Below are 19,207 nucleotides of genomic sequence, written 5' to 3'. Positions count from 1 at the left end.
CCCAAATCAGTACATGTATTTTGAATACAGTCTGTTGTGTCCAAACAACGTGTCAGCAACTGATTTCATCGACCCCCAAGGAAAGCCCACGTTTCACAAGTACGCAGGAACGAGGAAATGACCTAGGTAAGCAGTGCTAACAGACGTCTCATTCAAACATAATAGTACACAGAAATACTCAGGACATATGGGACCACTTCGCTCGAAGTGGGGCAATGATACTTGTATTTGGGTAGTCTGCTAGTTACTCCGCATATAAATAGCCCATTCCAGGCAATAGAACTTTAGTTTTTCGTATTGAGAACCACTGCAAAGTGTGAAAGGCAAGGTAGAGTGGAATGCAACCTTGTATTTAGTCTTAGATTTTAAGAGCAGTGTAACCACTTTAGAATTCCTAAAGGAATGATAGAAATTTGGTAGAGAAAAGAAACTCCATTTGTAGCAGCTCTATTCTCCAAGAACAAGTGACGCACTTCAAAGACAGATTGTCCCACCTTTACATCCAGAAAATGACATGTGCCCAAGACTTTGCACTTCTTTTGTCATTACCACATAAGTATGATAGTCTACATATCTACATTATAAAAGTCCCTCCTGTAAGCACATAAAACTTGCAGTTGACTGTCAACTTGATACCAGTATAGTCTCTGCATTAACACAATGGTGATCCCAAGAGAAAATATACCTACCGGATTTAAGTGAAACGTGGGTATACATAAAGACAAAGACAGTTTTACTTAAAATATTTTAATGATTTTTGTCTTCAGATTGTGATCTCTTCAAAATTATATATTAGTTCTTTATATATTCTAAAGTCATGCTCTCATACCTTAACGGATACAGAAAAGGATAAAGTGCTACTGTATCGAGTACAGCCAAAGTGGGAAAGCACTAGAACTGCCTGAATATCACAGGATCAACAAAACAATATCACACTCCACATATTCAAGTTTCTACAATGAAAATTAAAATGCCTTCTAATATAATAGACAAGAATGGTTACATTCTGCATCTATTTTTGCCTTTTATGTATTAGTAAAATGAATATCAGATTAGGCATGTACTGCCTAAATTTTGCTACAAGCACACCACTTTATGGCACTGCACTTTTGAGTGACACTCAAACAAGGGTAGCAAACTGTGGCCTAAAAAACAAATCCCACATTTGAATACCAACATTTGGCAAAAAGGTAACTGCTACTTCCAGGTAAGAAAATGCTAAGTTATTAGTAATTATTTTATTACAAATAAACACAATTTTACACACACACACACACACACACACACACACACACACACACACACACACACAAACAAACATACAACTATTCCAATTCAGTCAGAACATCAAAGCACAGGCATTTTCTGCATTGGTTACTGAATTAGTACCATGAAATGCAGAAGTACAGATGGTTAAAGAGGATGAAATCATACACAGATATTCATTACAGTACTGGTCACCACTGGTACAAAACCATAACAGGGAAGATATACAGCAAAGGAAAAAACAAAAAACTTGTGTACAACAAAAAGTAAAAGCAGTGGAATGTAACATGAATATGTAAACCTGGTTTTCAAAGGCTTAATATACTATGCTCGAATTACCAACTTAATATTGCAAAACATACGATTCAATGTGTTGGAAGTGAGGGTGAGTTTATTTAAATGGTGGAGCATTTTTTAGTTCTAATACAATACTTCACTTTTTAACCCTTCTGTAATATCTGCTCAATCACACACAGAACCACAGTGCACATTTCAGAACTGTCACCTGTACAAAAGAGGGGCAAGAATCAGCCAAAAGGTGGTCCTTAGAGTGTATGGGCAACATCATAATATTTTACACTGTACAATATCTTACAAGAACTACATTTAAAATGCTAAGTGAACCTGCCATGCAGCAAGTTTCTTCTTTAACAATGACCCGTTTCATTCACCAAAATGCTTGGCTCAGATATCCAATATCAGCAAAGAGTCCATACTGTTTACTGGAACAGTGGTATGTACTATATTATTCAAGGAATCTGTTGAATGCTGCACGAAGCTTATTTCAATCCAGGTTCTTTTCAAACGTCGCCATGATGTCGCTTTGCATGGTCATATCAATGATGCCTGACATCTGGAAGACGAAGAGCACATTTTATTATGGTCATCTTTTTAGTGAGATTGAACATTCAGAAGCACATTACAATATCAGTGTTTCATCATTAAAACAGCTCCATTTCAAATTGTGAAAATCATTAAATTGAAGAAAATACAGTAAAGCATTTCCACAAAATACAAAAGGGAACTGATGATTTTCTAAGCTGATAATTTTTTTTTTTATAAACCATACCAGTGCATAGTTACTCCTGTCCAATGACTTTGAAATGTGTTCTGAAAAGTAATCTCAAAAATGTTGCTACACTTAAGAAATTACAGATTATTTGGCTGTGTATTATCTGTATGCATGAAGTTTACATAAAAAACCTACAGCCAATGATTGTAGTGGCAGGGGTTAATCAACACTCTTAAAATGCTGAGCTGAAATGCAGCCAAGTACAGTGGAGAATTTCAGACATGTTCAAAGCCATCTACTAGGGATGTAACGATATATATCATATTTCGATATTGTGATAAAAAAAATGCCTCGATATGGCCGTGGGACTGTGATGAAATTTACCAGGATATTACATGGTTATATCACTAGTATAGCTGCATTCTCCTCTTCCATCTCTCCTTGTGAAAAATTGTATTGTTTTTGTTTTGCAATTGTACCAGGGGCGGTTAATTCCTTAGGGCGGTCGGGTGACGCACCACCAAAGGGGGAAAGGGAATTCTCTCTCATTCTACCAGTGTTACACTAGCTGTGACTGTTCTAGACAGTTTGTCCTGCCTCAATGTCATAGCCCAATCAGCATCAAGTCATGTTCTGTGGAGTACCGCCCCTTTCGGGCGATTTCAGTCTGATTGAAAATCGCCCAGATCGTTCTGATAGACTCATGTTAAGGCAATTTTTTTCGAACTGCAAGCACTGCAGTGCAATTTGTTTGTGTGTGCCATTATCCATGGGACAATTCATGCCAATTTTTGCACATGCTTAGGTCATAGCTGGCTACTTTTATTTTATTTTATTAAAGAAGGAAAGCAGAAGCATTTTAAAATAAAAGGAAAAATAAATTTTATACAAAGGACTTTAAAAAAGGACATTTTTTAAAGTCATCATTTTTCGTTTTTTAATATCGCAATAAATATATCGTGGATTTTTTATTGTGGTATTATCGTACTGGGAGTTTTTGCTATCGTTACATCCCTACCATCCACTGTAGCTACCTGTAACCAAGTAACCATAAACAACAATGATAGCTGCCACTAGTCATCTATTTACACAGGCTGTAAGTTGTACAGCTAGTTGCCGTTTTTTCATATGTGTTCAGGTTGATTTGCAAGGTCATTTCATTTATTGAAGTACATTTTGCAGAATATCCATGTTTCCAACTATCACTGCCATAGCACCCCTCCACTAACTGAGAAAATCAGGAGCTGACTATTTTCAAGTTGTACTGGATAGGCTACAATAGTGAAAAATATACTGTATGTGAGCAGATGCTAAGCCATACTGTTCAACAAGCTACACATTTACAGGTGCTTGCCTCCCAAACCTACACTCCAAACTCCGTTTCTCTGTTTAATTCACCAGCAAAACTTACAGCTTCCCGCCTGCGGCGCTCCTGCTCCCTCTTCCGGGCCATTTCCCGGTCCCGGTCCACCGAGGACTGTGCTGTCAGCTGCTGCCCCTGTTCAGTCACTGGTGGTGGTTCTGGTTTCACCGATTCTGCCAGCTTCACGGGGTCAGCAGCAGCAGTGTCAGTGGCAGGGGTGCTCTCCACTGCCTCATGCTCCTCTCTGAAAGTACGAGTCTTACTCAGTGTTACAGAAAGCACTTAACACTGCTGAGGGGGTCATGAGGTGACTCCGGCATATTTCCCGTTTTCAAACAATGGCTCCCAAGCTTAGCACGTGGGCTCTATGCGTGTACTTGGTAGGGCTGAATATGTGCTGATGTTTTTTTTAGATTATGGTAACAGCAGACTTTTACACACAGGGTGTGTGTGAGTGAGTGTTGTCTGTGAACATGGGCTCTGGGTAGGTAGCCTGTACCTGAGCTTTTCTGGGACTGGCTTCTTCTCCCGCCCCACCTCCATCTGTAGCCTTCTGAGGGCTCTCTCCCGCTCCTCTTTCTCCATGGCTGCCCTTCGGAACTGTTGGAAGCTTTCCTTTGAAGACTTTATTGTGGAGGGGGTGAAAGTGGCCAGCTTTCCTAAACTGGCCCAGGAGTCTGCATTCTTGAGAACAATATCCTGAAGGGGAGAAAGGCATTTAAATTTTGCTTGGTGCATGGACAACACTGTAGGCAGGATATCTGAACAAGTCTGAGTTCAAGGCGCACACGGTGATGAACTTCTTTTGTGTAGAATGTTATTTAATGTACACTAACAATTGCTGAGAGCAACCATGCAACCATGAAAACAGTCCTGACGTGTATTGCCAGAGGCAAGAGAACTACACATGGCATAGGATTTAAATATAGAAGTAATATACGTTCAATTATGAGGACTGATTCCAATGCAAAAGCTGCGTAAGTGGAACATCGTACTCATCGCTGTTCAAGAGAGTTCATTAAAAAAGCACTACAGCTAGGACAGTTCAAAAGCATTTTCTTTTGCTCTGTACTAAAGGCATCCATTTTCTGTTCCTCCAAATGACACCAAAGCTACAGATTACATGCTCTTTACAGAGGATATTTCCTGTGTTTGTTGTTCTCCAAGACAGACAAGACATAAGCATCTTTTGTCACTGCAGGGTACAGCTGACAGTCTGTCATGTTACTTTACTTCCCCAAAATAATCTGCAGGCAGCAGATCCTTTCACCTCAGAATCCTGATTAAATTTACAGTAAAATCTGCATATAAGCATTAAAAATCTAGTGCAACTAAACCATGCTATCAGTTCACTGGTGTAATTAACAAAATGCTGAAGTTTGCAGTGTAACAGACTCAATAACAGCACAAACACAAAAAAGAAAAGAAGGGGGTTTGAACCTACCTTTTTGGGGAGTAAGGGCTTTGCATCTTTGAATGTATTAGGAATACCGATGCGAGTTGCTTCAGATGTTTGAACTGTATCACAGCTGTTACGCTGCCCCCCTTCAGACTGACTGGTATCTGTAGTGGTGAAAAGAGACAAGGAATTTTATACAACTGATGCAGCATACAGTGCACTGCGGGTTATTAAAGTCTGAGGTTCCATAATTTGGCATTTGCTTCTTCTGAGGAATTAAGGCTGCAAGTGATCCTACTGCAAACTGAAACCCTGCTCACTGTGCAAACTGTGTAGTGTCTCCGGACAAGCGTCTTCTTCTGACTCCAAGAGCTTCCGCTCATCCTTCACAGGGTCCAACGGGCTCTCTTGCAGAGGGGACAGCAACTGGCACTGCCAACACGTACACATACTCAAACAGCATGTCCAGCATGATGTTGACTGTCCCTTGTTATCAAGGGCAGAAGGCAATTTTAGAATTTCATAGCTTATCTGTAAAGCATCTGTGTATTCTCCACACAAAACTCACCCAAACACATAGACTAATACATTACATAAAATCTCAAAATGCAAATAATTGATAAAACAAGCTACGTTAAAAAAAAAACATAGTACTTCACAGTCATTGATAAGCAGTCAAACAGCATTTATACTGAAACCAGAACAGGAGCCTCACCTCCATCCTGACTGCAGCAGGGTGCTGTAATGCAGGTACTGAAGCTCCACCGTTAGAGAACAGCATAGCAGGTGGGGAACCAAGCGGAGACAGAAGTGCAGAGATTCCTGTGGGACACAAACAGGTGTGTGGGTTTTGGCAGAGGCCAGCGCTGACGTCAGAGGCGACATGCTGTGGATGGGCAAGCAGACTCTGTGGGAGGCAGCATGATGCACGGGGGACAGCCTGAGCAGGGAACGCTAAAAATGCACAAGCACTAGGGAGACATTAACCACGTTAATGCTACCGGCGCGGACACAGCCACGGAGGGGCGATGTACTGGAAGCGACAGGCAGAACTGCGTGATGCACCTGGGAACAACACTGACACGCACTAAAGCTAGGAGACTGTTGGCGGTGCAGACAAGAGCATCCCCTTACCTTCCGGTTGTACCCTATTTGGCGAATTTGCGGATGGGTGGTTTTGAGGGCTGAGTGACCATGGCTCAGTTTGGGCCTCCTGTGATTGGGGAAGGGAGGGCTGGGGCTGCTGGGGGGGCAGGGGTGCTGGGAGGAGCTCGGAGAGGGCCGAACTGAGGGGGCTGGGGGAGGGGTGCTGCCTGAGGAGCTGGGAGGTGGCCTCTGTGGACAGAGAGGGATGGCCAGAGGGGAAAGTGAGGGGGCATGGAGGGGCTGCCAGCTGGGGCTCCTGTGGTGGGAGGGTGTCAAGCTGCAGGGAGGAGGCCCTGTTTTTGCGAGGTAGAGGTGATGCTTTGGTGCTAGGTCTTGACGGCTGCGGCGGCAGACGGCTGTGTAAGGCTGGAGGGGGAGATTCAAGAGACAATTGTGAAATGACGCTGTGACGTCAGTCCTAGTCGTGCCCATAGAATCCTAGTGTTCAAGGTCTGCTTTCCTTGAATCGAAGGGAGTAAGAGCAAATCTCCATGCCACAACACTGCGCTTTCCATGGATGCTTCCATTAGCGTGTGAGCAGGGTTTAACACTGAAGTGTGACCATATTTTTTACAGTACCAATGGTTATTCTGACCAGACTAAATTTACATTTTCGTCATTTATCACTCTTATCCAGTGCAACTTAAAGCGACACTCCCTGGTAACAATTCTGCAGAAAAGCAAGCTGAAGAAAGCATAGCTCCAACCAAAAGTCTTCAATACATAAGAGGAAAGGCACTGTAAAACTACAATTACACTTAAGGTACACTTATAAGGTAAGTACATTAATATGACATTAATTTGAAATATCACATAACAATTTGACCTGTACAAAATAAAAGCCTGATTTTAATGTGCAACTTCACCACTGTCAGCATTGACCCGCAGACAATGTGGCGGCTTGAAGTCCATATAAAGAGCTGGTAAATGTGCATTACCTGGAGGTGATACAATGCCTTCAAGAGGATGGGCCATTTCCTGTTGTATGGCCTGGACCTTATTGGGCTCAGGCAACGGGAGCTTCAGTGTGGCAGATTGCTTGCTGGTTTGAAGCACAGCTCTGTCCATCTTTTTTACCAAGGAGCTCCGCACAGAGGTAATCTGCTTCACTTCCTGCAGGGAAAGAAGTCTAGTTTCTATCCAGTGAATGAACACTCAGCTTTTCGGCTTCAAGACCTCTACAAAGATGATATTACACAGGTGACCAAATTCAATATTACATCATACAGTAATGGCATTTAGAGACATTTCAATACAGTAGTCAATGCATGCACTCTTTACCTTCATTTTAATTTTGCAATCACTGTTCCCTTTGCTCTGTTTCTTCTTAGTCTTTTGCTCTGTAAGACAGGTATAATTGGGGATGATTACACTAACTAGTGCATTACAGTACATCACTGTAATGGATTCACTCAAACTCACTGGAAACAAACTGAATTCTTTGAAGGAAAATCTCATTGCTAACTATCTGACTGTTAAAATTGGATGATTTATGATGTTACAAAAATCGAAATGAATTCTTGTGCCCTTAATAGGAATCCAAGCACACAAGCACAACTTGCATGCATGCAACAGTACGCAATGAGATGCCAATTTCTTCATGAGAGAAAGCCGTTTGAAAAAAAATAAAGAGCAATTTTCCCAGGATTGCACTACTCTGTGAAGTGTCATATTTTCCATCTGCATCTTCTAGGTAAAGACAGTGGGAGCGGAATGTACGTGGCTTTGTAAATTGTATGTTCATAGATTGTGTGTATGTACTCGTGTATTATTCTTGAATGACAGCTCAAGAATGGGAAACGCCACTCATCGTTAAAACATACAACAGCAGCTGGCTACTTAAAAAGTATTTATTTGAATTTTGAGGTGCTGAACACCCAAGATCAATGAGTAAATGGTTTTACCTATACCGGTAAAACAAAGATATTTGCAACTACCTAAAAAATGTTATCATTTGGTCCTAGGCCTTCAAACCCTGCATTCAGTTTACAATCTGGCTGGAATTTCAAATAAAAAAGAACTGTATCTAATGACACAATCTTGCAACATTTCCAGATAAAAAAAATAATAAAATAGTTGGTATTTGTAATGTAAGTATAAAAGCAATCAACTTTCAGATCACAATTAAAATCTGTAAATTGAGAACTACAACATGCTTCAATTTAAAATAAGGACCAACAAAGCCATAACTACAAGGACAGTAAAGTAAATCTGGGAAAATACAGGGACAACAACAAATAAAGAGGTAGCATTATAATGTATACAGTATACAGGTACAAATTAGAGAGCACAATTACAGGTACACAATTAGAGAAAAGCTGCCCTATCTCCACTGGCATTTAATACTTTCAGTTTACTTTAAAAGTTTAAGGAGAAACCATAACATAGGATGTACAACAATCAGCTCCCTAGTCCTGGTGATAAGTACCGCTCAGACTTTTACAGTGAATACTTATATTTCAACATCTGGATGCAGCCTGGAGCTTTGTTTAGAAAAATGGCACTACCTGTTTAGCAAGCTGGGCTGGCCTCATTTCAAAATCAAAGTCAATTTTGAAACAACGGGATCTACTGTAATGAAAATAACAAAAATGTAGTGACAAACTAATACAAATGTAGCATCCAGAACATTCACTGAAAAAAATTGACAATGTAAATGAAAATGAGCTCATCTCCACAATACAAACAGGATGCTGAAGGCGAAATGTGGCAAAAGCCTCACACAATAACAGACCAAATAAAACGCACGTATCTACTTCGCCAGCAAGGCTAAAAGTAAGTGACTGATGCATCCAGTTACAGCTTACTATAATTTTTCTCCTTATGGTAGGGAATGGAAGTGTCCTGGCACAGAAGGGGGAAGTGCTGAGGACGACTGCTAACCTGATTCAGAGTCACTGCTATCTGAAGTGCTAGAATCACTACTACTGCTGTTAGAGCTTGAGGAGGTGCTGCTGTCGCTGAGTCTGGAGGGGACCCCCAGCGCTTTAGTCACATCCGCAGTCTCACCTGCGGAAGAGAAGCCAAACGGTCAGCCTCAGGGAACGTGGCGCGAGAGACGCCACGGCGGCACAAGTAATGGAAAAAGCTCCTGTTGCCCAGGAGCATGCTGTGCTTACGATTTTTTTTAGTCTTCTTGACAAAACTCGGCTGCTCGCTGACACTGGGCAAACGCGTCTGAAGGTCCTGTTTCTTCTTATCACGCTGCACTTTGGGCTTAGCTGGATTTTTCTCTGGGTAACAAAAAAAAAATAATAAATTTAGTGCTGACTGGAACACTTTTATTTAATATTCTCAAATGGTTATTGCAAGCAAAGCTAAACAAAACAGAAACATTAAACAATATATTACATATTGTAGTCTCATTTTTAGTTATTCATGAGGTGTAGCTGTTATAACATTATTTGTTGGAAGCCTCTTCTTAGTTGATTACATTTATTTTGGGAACCACATATGGAACATATCTGAGCCCCACTTCGGGCAGTCTTATGCCGAAAGCCAAGCTCTGGGCTTTAAGGCATTGTCAGATGCAAGTATTACTGAAAAAAAATTCAATTCAACTGCAGTCATCTAAAGTTAAGCTGCACACAATATCATTTATCATAATATACTCACACCATTGTGTCACAATATACAAATTTGACTGTCACCCCAACTCATTATTATACTGCTGTTTCTTATTTTTTCTGGTCAAATACATTGTTCCATGTTGACACTAAAATCAGCAGCCCTTGCCCAGGGCTTAAACCAATACAGAAAATAAGTGAAGCTACTCCGCCATTTATGGACGTGGTAACTGTCCCTGTCAAGGCACGTTTTTTTGGGCTGCAGCCCCTGAAAGAGATGTGCTGGGTTGAAGCACTTACGGTTTGGTTTCTTAGGCCTTTTCCTCAGACAAGTCATAACGTATCTCTCCAGCGCTCTCAAAGTGGAGAGTTTTAAGGTTTCAAAATCAATCTCAATCTCCTCAGGATTGGTGTCTCTCAATGTGGGCTCCCTGGACTGGATTATGTTCACCACTTTGCCGAGTTTGTCACCAGGCAGTTTATTAATGTCCAAGCTCAGCTGCCGTTTCTCCTCGTATGTCATGGGCACAAGTGGCTCCTCGTCCTCCGACTCGCACGCTGCCATGGCCAGCTTGCTCTTCTTACTCTGGCTACGGGGCAAAGCACAGCATTAAGATATTTCAGGGCACTGAAGACATTCCTTCTTAGCCCTAAGAGTATAATTGCACTAAGGATTGAGGCCGAATTAAGAGAACGGACATGGAAAGGGCCTGTCTCACTCACACTGTGGATGGGTCTTTGATGGACCTTTTCTTTACTTTGGATTTCGGTTTTCTCCCCTCGCATTTTTGCCTGAGTGGTTCCTTCTTGTGCTTTTTCCTCTTGTCCTTCTGTAATTTTTCCTTCTTTTTTGGTTTTAGCAAGGGGGTCTGGGTGAGTATTTGCAGTTGCTCACGCACAGCTTTCAGCTGGAATGAACAGGAGAGACCAGTTAAAGCTAACTCCCCCGCTGTGAGAGAACTGAGGACAGAGCCTACTAGGGGCTGTGCGCAGCAAACAAACCTGCTCCTGTAGGTTAGCCAGCCGCTGGGCTCTCTCCTCCTCCTCCGTGTCCGAGGAGCTGTCCGATTCCGAGGAGCTCTCTGTGCTGCTCTCCGAGCTGGACGAGCTCTCCACCATGTCCCTCTTGTCCTTTTTCTCTCTCTTTTCCCTGTGCTTACAGGGCTGTGTTGAGCGCTCTGCCTCAACTGGCTCATCTGGAATTTTTGCAAAGCGCATCTCGAACACATCCTGCGGAAATCCAGTGGACAACTCATTAAATGCCATCCCATGCTGAACCTACAGGTTTTCGCTGTGCCAAACCTGGAAGACAAATTTCACCTTAAAATGTAGAGCTTATCATAGTCAGGCTATACTAACAAGGTGAGAGGCATAGCGCTGGCCCGCATTTACTTGGTTATTCCCTACACGTACCTGAAGCTTTTTTGCCATGGCCACCACTTCATGGGATGGTGGGTTGTACTTATAACAATTAAAGAACATTAATCTGAAATCTGAGGCAAACTCCTGGGCATCTTTGTATTCACGGTCATCCATCTTTTTCTGTGGGAACAAAAAAGAAAGTGAAAGTGAAACACAGCTATGTCCAAAAGCATTACAAGAGAAATCAACTCAAGCTGACCTGAGTTTTGCAAAATATCCATGATGTGTGGAAATGGCAATTGCATTTCAATATTTCAAAATCTGTCATCAGCACAGTTGGCATGTAACTGCAAAACAGTTCCTACCATGGTTGTGGCTTGCAAACTATCCTGTTAATATGACAGTGAAATTAAACAAACAAATGAAACTACATTTTTTACAACCCTGAAAATCAAGCTCTGTTTCAAAGTACCTCAGTACTCACCCTTATGGTGCCCAGGTCCATGGGCTGCTTTATGATATCGTGGTAGTCATGTAGGCCCAGGCGCTCTGCATCCACGGGCTTGTAGAAGGGCCAGGCGTATCCTGCATGCTTCTTGGTGAACATCTCCTTCAGGATGCCATTGCAGTGCTTGAGTTGCTCAGAGAGTTTGGCCTTCTTGCCCACCTGATGTTGATGTTGAGAATCTGGCAGGTCTTTCCTGGGCGGTTTGATGGGCCTCCCGCTGCCTCGCCGGGAGATTATCTTGCAGGGCTTCAGTTCGGTGCAAGGTGACAACTCACTGCTTGTGACAATGGAAGCAGTCGGAGTGGTAGTGTCCGCTTTTCTTTTAATACCCTTTCTGATCTATGAAAAGACACAAAATAAAGTGTCATTAAGCTCACTGTAGCTGGTGTTACACACAATAAACCCAAGTCCAAAAAAGATTTAGCACATCATATTGACAGGTTATACCTAATTAACTGCCGTCTAAATGTACGGAGTACAATTCTATTTAGCCTAAAACCAGGACCAAAACACAGAATTTCGGCTCTTCCCAGTTCCCTTCTTATGAATTCCTACATAATGCATATTATACGTCATATCCAGTGGACAGGCAGGGACTTACTTTGGCAGCAATCTGCGCTGACAGTGGTGCAGGTTGGATCGAGTGGAGCATCTCAGGGGGAATAACTGTTACAGTCTGCTGAAACACAACCTCAGACACCGGGGACTGTGGCTTTAACTTCACTGCACCTTTAAAGAAGGCAGGGACACTTACAAGGTACCTGCATCAACAGAGGAGGCCTACTGCCAATCTCACTCAGATAGCTGGCAGTTCTTGTTTACATGAATGATGTGTACCTGTCGGATTGCCTGTGGGGGGTTTCCTCCCTTTTCCAGGTGCCTTTGGTGTAACCATGGAGACTTCAGTTTCCTCCTGGGGCATCTGTGCCACTTTCTGCAGGAACAGCTTCTCCAAGGCTTGTGCCATCAGCACAATGTCATCTCCTGGCTGAGAACAATGCATTATGAAAAGCTCAAATAAACCAAAAATTTCACCCAATATTTTTCATTACATTCTAGAGTAATGCACCAGGTTACAGTATCTTTCTGATACAAAACCACAGAGACAACAGCGCTGTTTACTTCCACATACCCTATTATACATGTAGCAGTTTGTGAACATTGTGTTGAAGTCTTCGATACATTCCATTGCTTTCCAGTAGTAATTGTTCTCAAGACGCTTCTTTATGGTGCTCAAATCCATTGGGGTCTTGATGATCATGTAGTAATCCTGTGTATCAAAAAGCAAAAATGTTATGAAGCATTCCAGGAGCTTATTTTCCAGGGGAGTTATGAGGATAACCACTTTGTTCTTATATGCCGTTTCACCACTCTGCCAAGAGTACACCAGCAACAGTATGTGGAGAAGGCATTATTGTATACACTATCCAGGAATTCCGTCATTCACATATGACAAGCCTTAAGATACCATAGCCATGGAATATTATTGATTGTACCACTTCACCACTTAGAAGGAACTTACAGGGAGGTTCAGTCTCACAGCATCCACTGGCTGCCGAAAGGGCCAGGCAAAATTGTGTCTCCACAAAGCCTTGACCACCACTTTCTGCAGATACTGCAACTGATTGGTCAGTCGTCCAGGCTTCTTAGGGTTTTTGTACTCAGGCGGTGGAGGGTTTCCACTCATGGCTACCTTCTGGAAGCCTTTGATGTCCGACATCTTTAAATCTCTAGGTGTTCAGAGCGAGCTTGGTAGGTTAGAATGATCCTTCAATGCACTTTAATTTTCAGCGCACATCGTCCACCTAAAATATTTAAAAGGGAAAGGGAAACTGGTCAGAAGACCTTGGGAATTCTGTCATTTATGAGACATTAGATTACATCTCAGTCTCCCAAAACTTTCAATCTAAGACAAACACACACTTAAAATAACAATAACAGTATACTGACAGATTTTGAACTTAGTGTTTCAAAATCTGCATTTATGGCATAGAATCCAGCCTGGAAAATTTTTTTAGCAGCTGATTTAGCTTGCTATAATATGAGACCGATAGTCACAAGCTGGGAATGTCAGCAAGCCAAGTCAATTTGCAATTCTAGTTCTCTCTGGCTTCAGGGTCATAGCTATGCACTTCACATCTTTTAAGAGTGAGTTCAGAGTTCCTGAAGTTTAGATAAGAAGTAAACAAAAGTAAGGTAAATTCTGTTGTAATGACATATACAATTACAGTATATGGCACTGGTCAGTGAAATGTGATTTGGAGTTGAAGGTTTAAAAACAAACAAAAAAAAAAAGTTACTCCAAATGCATTTTAAAAATTTAGCAATGAGCAGAAATGACTGGGGGCAAAGACTGGTTGCCAACAGTCACAGCTTGTTTTATGTAGGATGAGAAAATTTCTCAATTACCATGATTTCAATATATACAGATCTTTCTATAAGGCATTTTAGTAAAAGTGGAACTAAAAGCCAGCACATCTGGCGTGACCACTGATCACCAGATTTGTTGTGATGACATATCCCATAGCACTAAATACAAAATTTACTGCAAATTGGCGCAAAGAGTTGTGAGATTTTACACAGTATTGAATTGCATAACCAAATCTATCGATGCATGAGGCATCGGGGGAGATGCAGCCCACCGACCCCTACAACCCTACCAAATTTTGTGGTCTCAAAACAGTCTGGGTACTACATTCACTTTTAAAGTGGAAAAACAAACAAAAACCTGAACACAACAACAGGGTATCTACACGCCTGCTGTGATGAACTTGCTTGACTTCAACAAACCAACAATTCAGGACAAAATGACCCAGCGAGTCTTGTGTAAGCCAAAGAATGGAATAATAACGGGTGGCTGACTACTGCAATTTTGCTTGTGATAAAGCTTAAAGCTACATCAAAAAATGTACTACACCTAAACAAATCCACTTTTCCTATAATTTAAACCACTTTAAGCAAACCTGGCTTGAAACAAAACTTTACTCTTTCCCATCTGATATTGCTAAGGAACCAAAAGTTATTTCACGAGTCTATTCGTTTCAGCGAGATACTACACAGCAGCAACTTACTGCTGATATCCTGTACATAGACAGAGTCAGTTAACATGTAACTTGTGAAATTATGAGTTTTAACTGTTATTAATCACAACGACCTAACCTCCACTTCGATGGACTTATGGTAAGATTTACCTTCCAATACCCCATGCTGAACTAGAAGTGTCCATTTACAAACAGAATTATGCATAGGGGAAACCAGCAAAGCAGAAATCGGCACTTTTTAGGGGAATGGATTATGCTTTCCCTGAACATGCCTGGACATGACTTGATTCAATAAAATGGACTTCCACCAAGTTATGTACTTTTCATCTTATGACTTTACATCTTTGTACCAGGATCTAAAATGAAAATGTCCATTAAATCTCAATTTCTTCCAAGACATTCAGTGTAATTGCATTCCTAACTTCTCAAAACTAAACAGTATTAGAGAAAATTGGACCACATTCCATTTCTTCATGTTATGTCAAACAAGTCCCATACATCATATACCACCAAATATAAAAATAAATGAACATGAAAAAATGCATTCCATATTTGGAAATTCATCCATCCACTAGGTTTGTTAAAGATGGCAAAACCTTACACAGAAAATGCTATCCTTGATAAGCCAATGATTGCCTTGTATGGTTAAAGGAATGGGCAAGCCAGGCTACACATACTAAAAAATGTATTGTGACTGTAGCCATTTAAAATCTTGAATTTTTCACATAATTGTTTACATTTCATGCAGACCAAAAGAGATCAAAGTAAATGGCCTACAAGATGACAGTCAGCTGATAGGCCTGTCATAGTGGATGGAGTTTGACATTACACAGCAGTTATTCCACTAATCTTCACGAAAGCTGCTCCAATATGAGAAAATGTGACACAGAAGGCACCTGGCAAGGGTTTTGTTTGTTAGTGCTTAACAGATGGAACATTTATAGATTTATTGTTATCACAATGTACAATTACAATGCTGTGTTATCATGGGCTTACCATTTTTTTTTTTTTTTACAAAGGACGGTGAAGGGGCCAAGACAAAGCATATTTCCAGTGTGCACTGACCTTGATCACTTACACCTCTGTGACCACTGCCAGTAAGTAAAATGCTGCAAAAATGACATCAAAGCAGTTCTTACTTTACCAGAAATGCTGCTATAACCATTGCAAATCCAATCTACACTCACTACCAAGTTTCAGATGCATTGTGGAAAGATCCAATGCCATTTTAACACCACAACTTTCCAATCAAGCTAGTCAATCATCAGAACACTTATTTAAATTTTGACCAAAAGTATTTGAGGACTTAAGCTAAATTTAACCACTTAAACCACAAAGGCTTACCTGTATTTATTCAGGTGCAAAAAGAGAATATTGAAAATAAAGGTCACAGAAAGTGCCAAAAAGTGCCATTAATGGGCTTCTTTGAATGTATGTCTATCATTTCACATTTGGAAGCAAGTCCAGAATTTCAACAAATTAATACCCAACATTTAATATTCCTGCAATAAGCATGTGACATTGGTCCTTTAAAAGGAGGGAAAATGTACAAAAGTGTATCAAAAGAGTATCAACTCTTCAAATGCATCCAAATTTAGTCAAATATGTCTGCATACATCCAAATGACAACTTCTTCAGACAAACAAAAAGCTAGTGATTTGTCATTTCAGTGACTTTTTTTTTAAGTATGTCAATATAGTCATACATTTACCTTGAAAGTCTTAATCCATTACTGGTGAAGCACTACAAATGTACTCTGTTTAAAACATACCAGTAGACCAACTTTTGTGATCAAATATTCCACGTCTGTCTAAGACTCAACGATACCTGAATAAAAATCATCTGGTCATCCTTTATACAGCAATGTGAAATTTGGAGAGTTCATTTAATGATGCAGTGCACAACTGAATCATTTCTTCAACTACACTCCCTCCGGTTACATCATACTTGTTACTTATTCCAAGACAACAGTGCACGTAAATGACTACTACAATGCTCCTTGTTACAAAAATCCCATAAAGTTCAGGTTTCACACCAAGTCTTCATGTCAACATTTTATTAGAATGACAAAGTCACAGATGAAACCACTACTTGGCAAAAATGCAAACAATGTGGCAAAGTACACAAATAACCAACCAGACCAAGTTGGGAAATAGTGTTTCATAGCGAAACATTTTGTTTGTCCTGGTGCTCAACGCAAGCAATTTACACAAATGGAAAATAAATGCACATGACAGAAAGAGCTACCTGCAACTCAGGAAAATCCTACATCCAGATAATTTTCAGTTGAAAACATTTTAGAAAATTATGTTGAACCGGCACTTAACAGGTGCCATCATTTCACCACTTACCCCATAAAGAATATTGTCATCTTCACTGTCATCTTCATTGAGACCAATTTTTTTACTCAACCAAATCAAAGAATTCCCATTACAAATAAGGTTGAACTTTCTGTTTATTAAAATGGTACATTAAATGACAGAGGAACTAACACTTGCCCACCCCACTTAATTTTGAAGCATCAAATGAAGATCGTTTGTAACAAACTAATTTTGAATTTGTCCTTTATTAAAAATTTGCCCCATACTTTCAGTTAAGTCATTACCAATAACACACACTATAAGACTTTAATATGGACAAACATATCCCTTAGCTGGAATCTAAGGTCAGCTGTCCACTGTTAAAGTTTCAAAGAAAAAAGGAAAACAAATGTAAGAATTGAAATTTTATTGTCTAGGTTTACATGTTGCATTTACACGTGTGGTGAAGGGGATATTACAGTTGACGTTGGTTGCTGTGGGTAACCGCATGCCAATTTCGACTGGCCGCGATTCCCATCACGACAATCTCCGAGGACTTCGAAATACACACCCAAACCCAGACATACAGACAGGTACAGCTTCACATCAAATTTTAAAATTAAAGCCTACCACTGCAAACAATTTATCAAGTGTCAGTTACAATGTACTTAATTTTATTGGGCGGCAAAACAATTCTGCATTACTGTGGTAAAATGTGATCACCAAATTGTTTATGATTTGCCTATTAATTAAGGCTGTGACCGCTGCAAAAACATTATGTAAAAATGCATGACTCATGCCTGCATGACGCAATCGGCACGAGTTAAGATGGGTCACGACTTGCGTTACCTTTCGCTGAATCGAACGTACGGAAGGATGTTAACCAACAGCGAATAGGCTACGTAAATGCTCATTCACTGTACTTAACTGTTGTCTCAGTGCAATACGTTTTACACACCTACTTCTAAGTGTATAACACCACATTACACCGGAACACAACTAGCTGGCTAGCGAACTAGCTCAGCCCATATACGCCGTCCATGATCTCGCTCCGCGATTAAGATTGCCTGCCCAACTCATCAACAACAAAATGGCGACAGGAAACGAATCCCGTGTAACAAACACTGCGTTTCTTACTGTCCTTTCCACCCAGCCCAAATTAATCACAGCCTTCAGTCAACATAATTTAAAACCAACTACAGAGCAAGAGCAAGTACATTGTGCCGAATTATGTTCAGAACAACTCATCTTTTTTCAGAAATTACCTTTCCGTCTCTGGCACAACAAGATTGTTTTAACTGCCGAACTGAGACAGATGCTCTGTGCCGAAGGTGTTCTGCAGGAAGGACGAATGACGAAGGTTCTCGTCGATGTTTACGCGAATATAAAGTTATTGTTATATAAATATACGACTACTTAAAAAAACACACAACGTTTCCGCAACCTCCTTCCAACTTATTTAGTCTTCAATGGCGGACGGCTCCTACAGCAACTGTCAGGTATTTATACGCTTCTGTTGGGAGCGCGTGCTGCAATTGGTCAATTCATTCCACGTGCCACATCATTCCCTGTTTTCTCCAACAAAGACCGCTTTCTCAAGTAGAAAGCCTTAAAATCTTAATAATTCCTTCTCGAAGTGAAACTCGTATGTTCTCTTAAAACACTACTTCGACAATCGCTTTCTCGAAAATATGTATCACTGTCAAAACAAAGCGTAGTTCTCGCAAAAAATAAGTCTCGGAAGCTCCGTCAGAGTATTTTTCAAAAGGGTGATATAACTGGTCTACAGATATCACGTGATCGTTCGAGAACCTTCCATAAACCTCAATGATAACTCCGGTCTTCATTCGTCTCATTATTGCTTGCTGATCTCATTCAGCGCATTTCACAACGACTGCACTCACAGCCATATTAAGAACTGTTGTCCCAAACGTTCCTGGCGGTGGATACTGTGGATTTCACAGTGAGAAGAGCGTACAGCTACCAACGGAGAAATTGTATTGGAATGGTGAATCGTAAAATTGCGCATGTCTGTTTTCTTGGCCTCGATTGGCTGATTATTTGGACCCTTGTGTGCGTCATGTCCAGCCGTTTTGTATTAATTATTTGCCTCACACAGGAATATATTGGGTCTCGCGGAATCACATTTCCAATATGATAATACACCGACTATATTATGCGAAAAGTATAAATGTAATATTTTTCTCTTTTAATACATGCAAATATACAAACAACAGGGCAAGA

The 19,207-nt window shown here is 40.7% G+C and overlaps 1 protein-coding gene across 2 annotated transcripts; it reads right to left on the bottom strand.

The window, feature by feature from the left end:
- Window positions 1-731: 731 nt before the first annotated feature.
- Window positions 732-18,698, bottom strand: brdt (bromodomain, testis-specific). 2 transcript variants are annotated; one of them, XM_036516655.1, is made up of 21 exons: window positions 18,229-18,698; window positions 13,145-13,427; window positions 12,755-12,892; window positions 12,460-12,610; window positions 12,224-12,351; window positions 11,599-11,961; window positions 11,166-11,294; window positions 10,755-10,982; window positions 10,476-10,660; window positions 10,053-10,342; window positions 9,306-9,419; window positions 9,070-9,195; window positions 7,468-7,526; window positions 7,125-7,299; window positions 6,175-6,552; window positions 5,756-5,862; window positions 5,361-5,472; window positions 5,086-5,204; window positions 4,141-4,340; window positions 3,690-3,885; window positions 732-2,119 (listed from the first exon to the last, which is right to left on the bottom strand). In XM_036516655.1, exons 2-21 carry the CDS (start codon window positions 13,340-13,342, stop codon window positions 2,051-2,053), a joined length of 3,465 nt encoding a protein of 1,154 aa, XP_036372548.1. In that variant the 5' UTR covers window positions 13,343-13,427; window positions 18,229-18,698; the 3' UTR covers window positions 732-2,050. The 2 variants fall into 2 exon arrangements, with proteins under 2 accessions (XP_036372548.1, XP_036372555.1); XM_036516662.1 differs by lacking the exon at window positions 6,175-6,552.
- Between the last annotated feature and the right edge of the window lie 509 nt (window positions 18,699-19,207).

The sequence above is a fragment of the Megalops cyprinoides genome, chromosome 2, assembly GCF_013368585.1.
Source record: "Megalops cyprinoides isolate fMegCyp1 chromosome 2, fMegCyp1.pri, whole genome shotgun sequence".
Classification (NCBI taxonomy): Eukaryota; Metazoa; Chordata; class Actinopteri; order Elopiformes; family Megalopidae; genus Megalops; species Megalops cyprinoides.
Note: the sequence above shows the minus strand (reverse complement) of the source record. Positions and strands in the feature narration are given on the sequence as shown.

Excerpts from the sequence above, each read along its gene's own strand:
- brdt (XM_036516655.1), bottom strand. The coding sequence starts at position 13,342 with ATGTCGGACATCAAAGGCTTCCAGAAGGTAGCCATGAGTGGAAACCCT. Across the intron at positions 12,611-12,754 it reads ACTGCTACATGTATAATAGG|CCAGGAGATGACATTGTGCT; the intron begins GTATGTGGAAGT and ends CATTGTTCTCAG. Across the intron at positions 12,352-12,459 it reads CCCCACAGGCAATCCGACAG|GTGCAGTGAAGTTAAAGCCA; the intron begins GTACACATCATT and ends CCTTCTTTAAAG.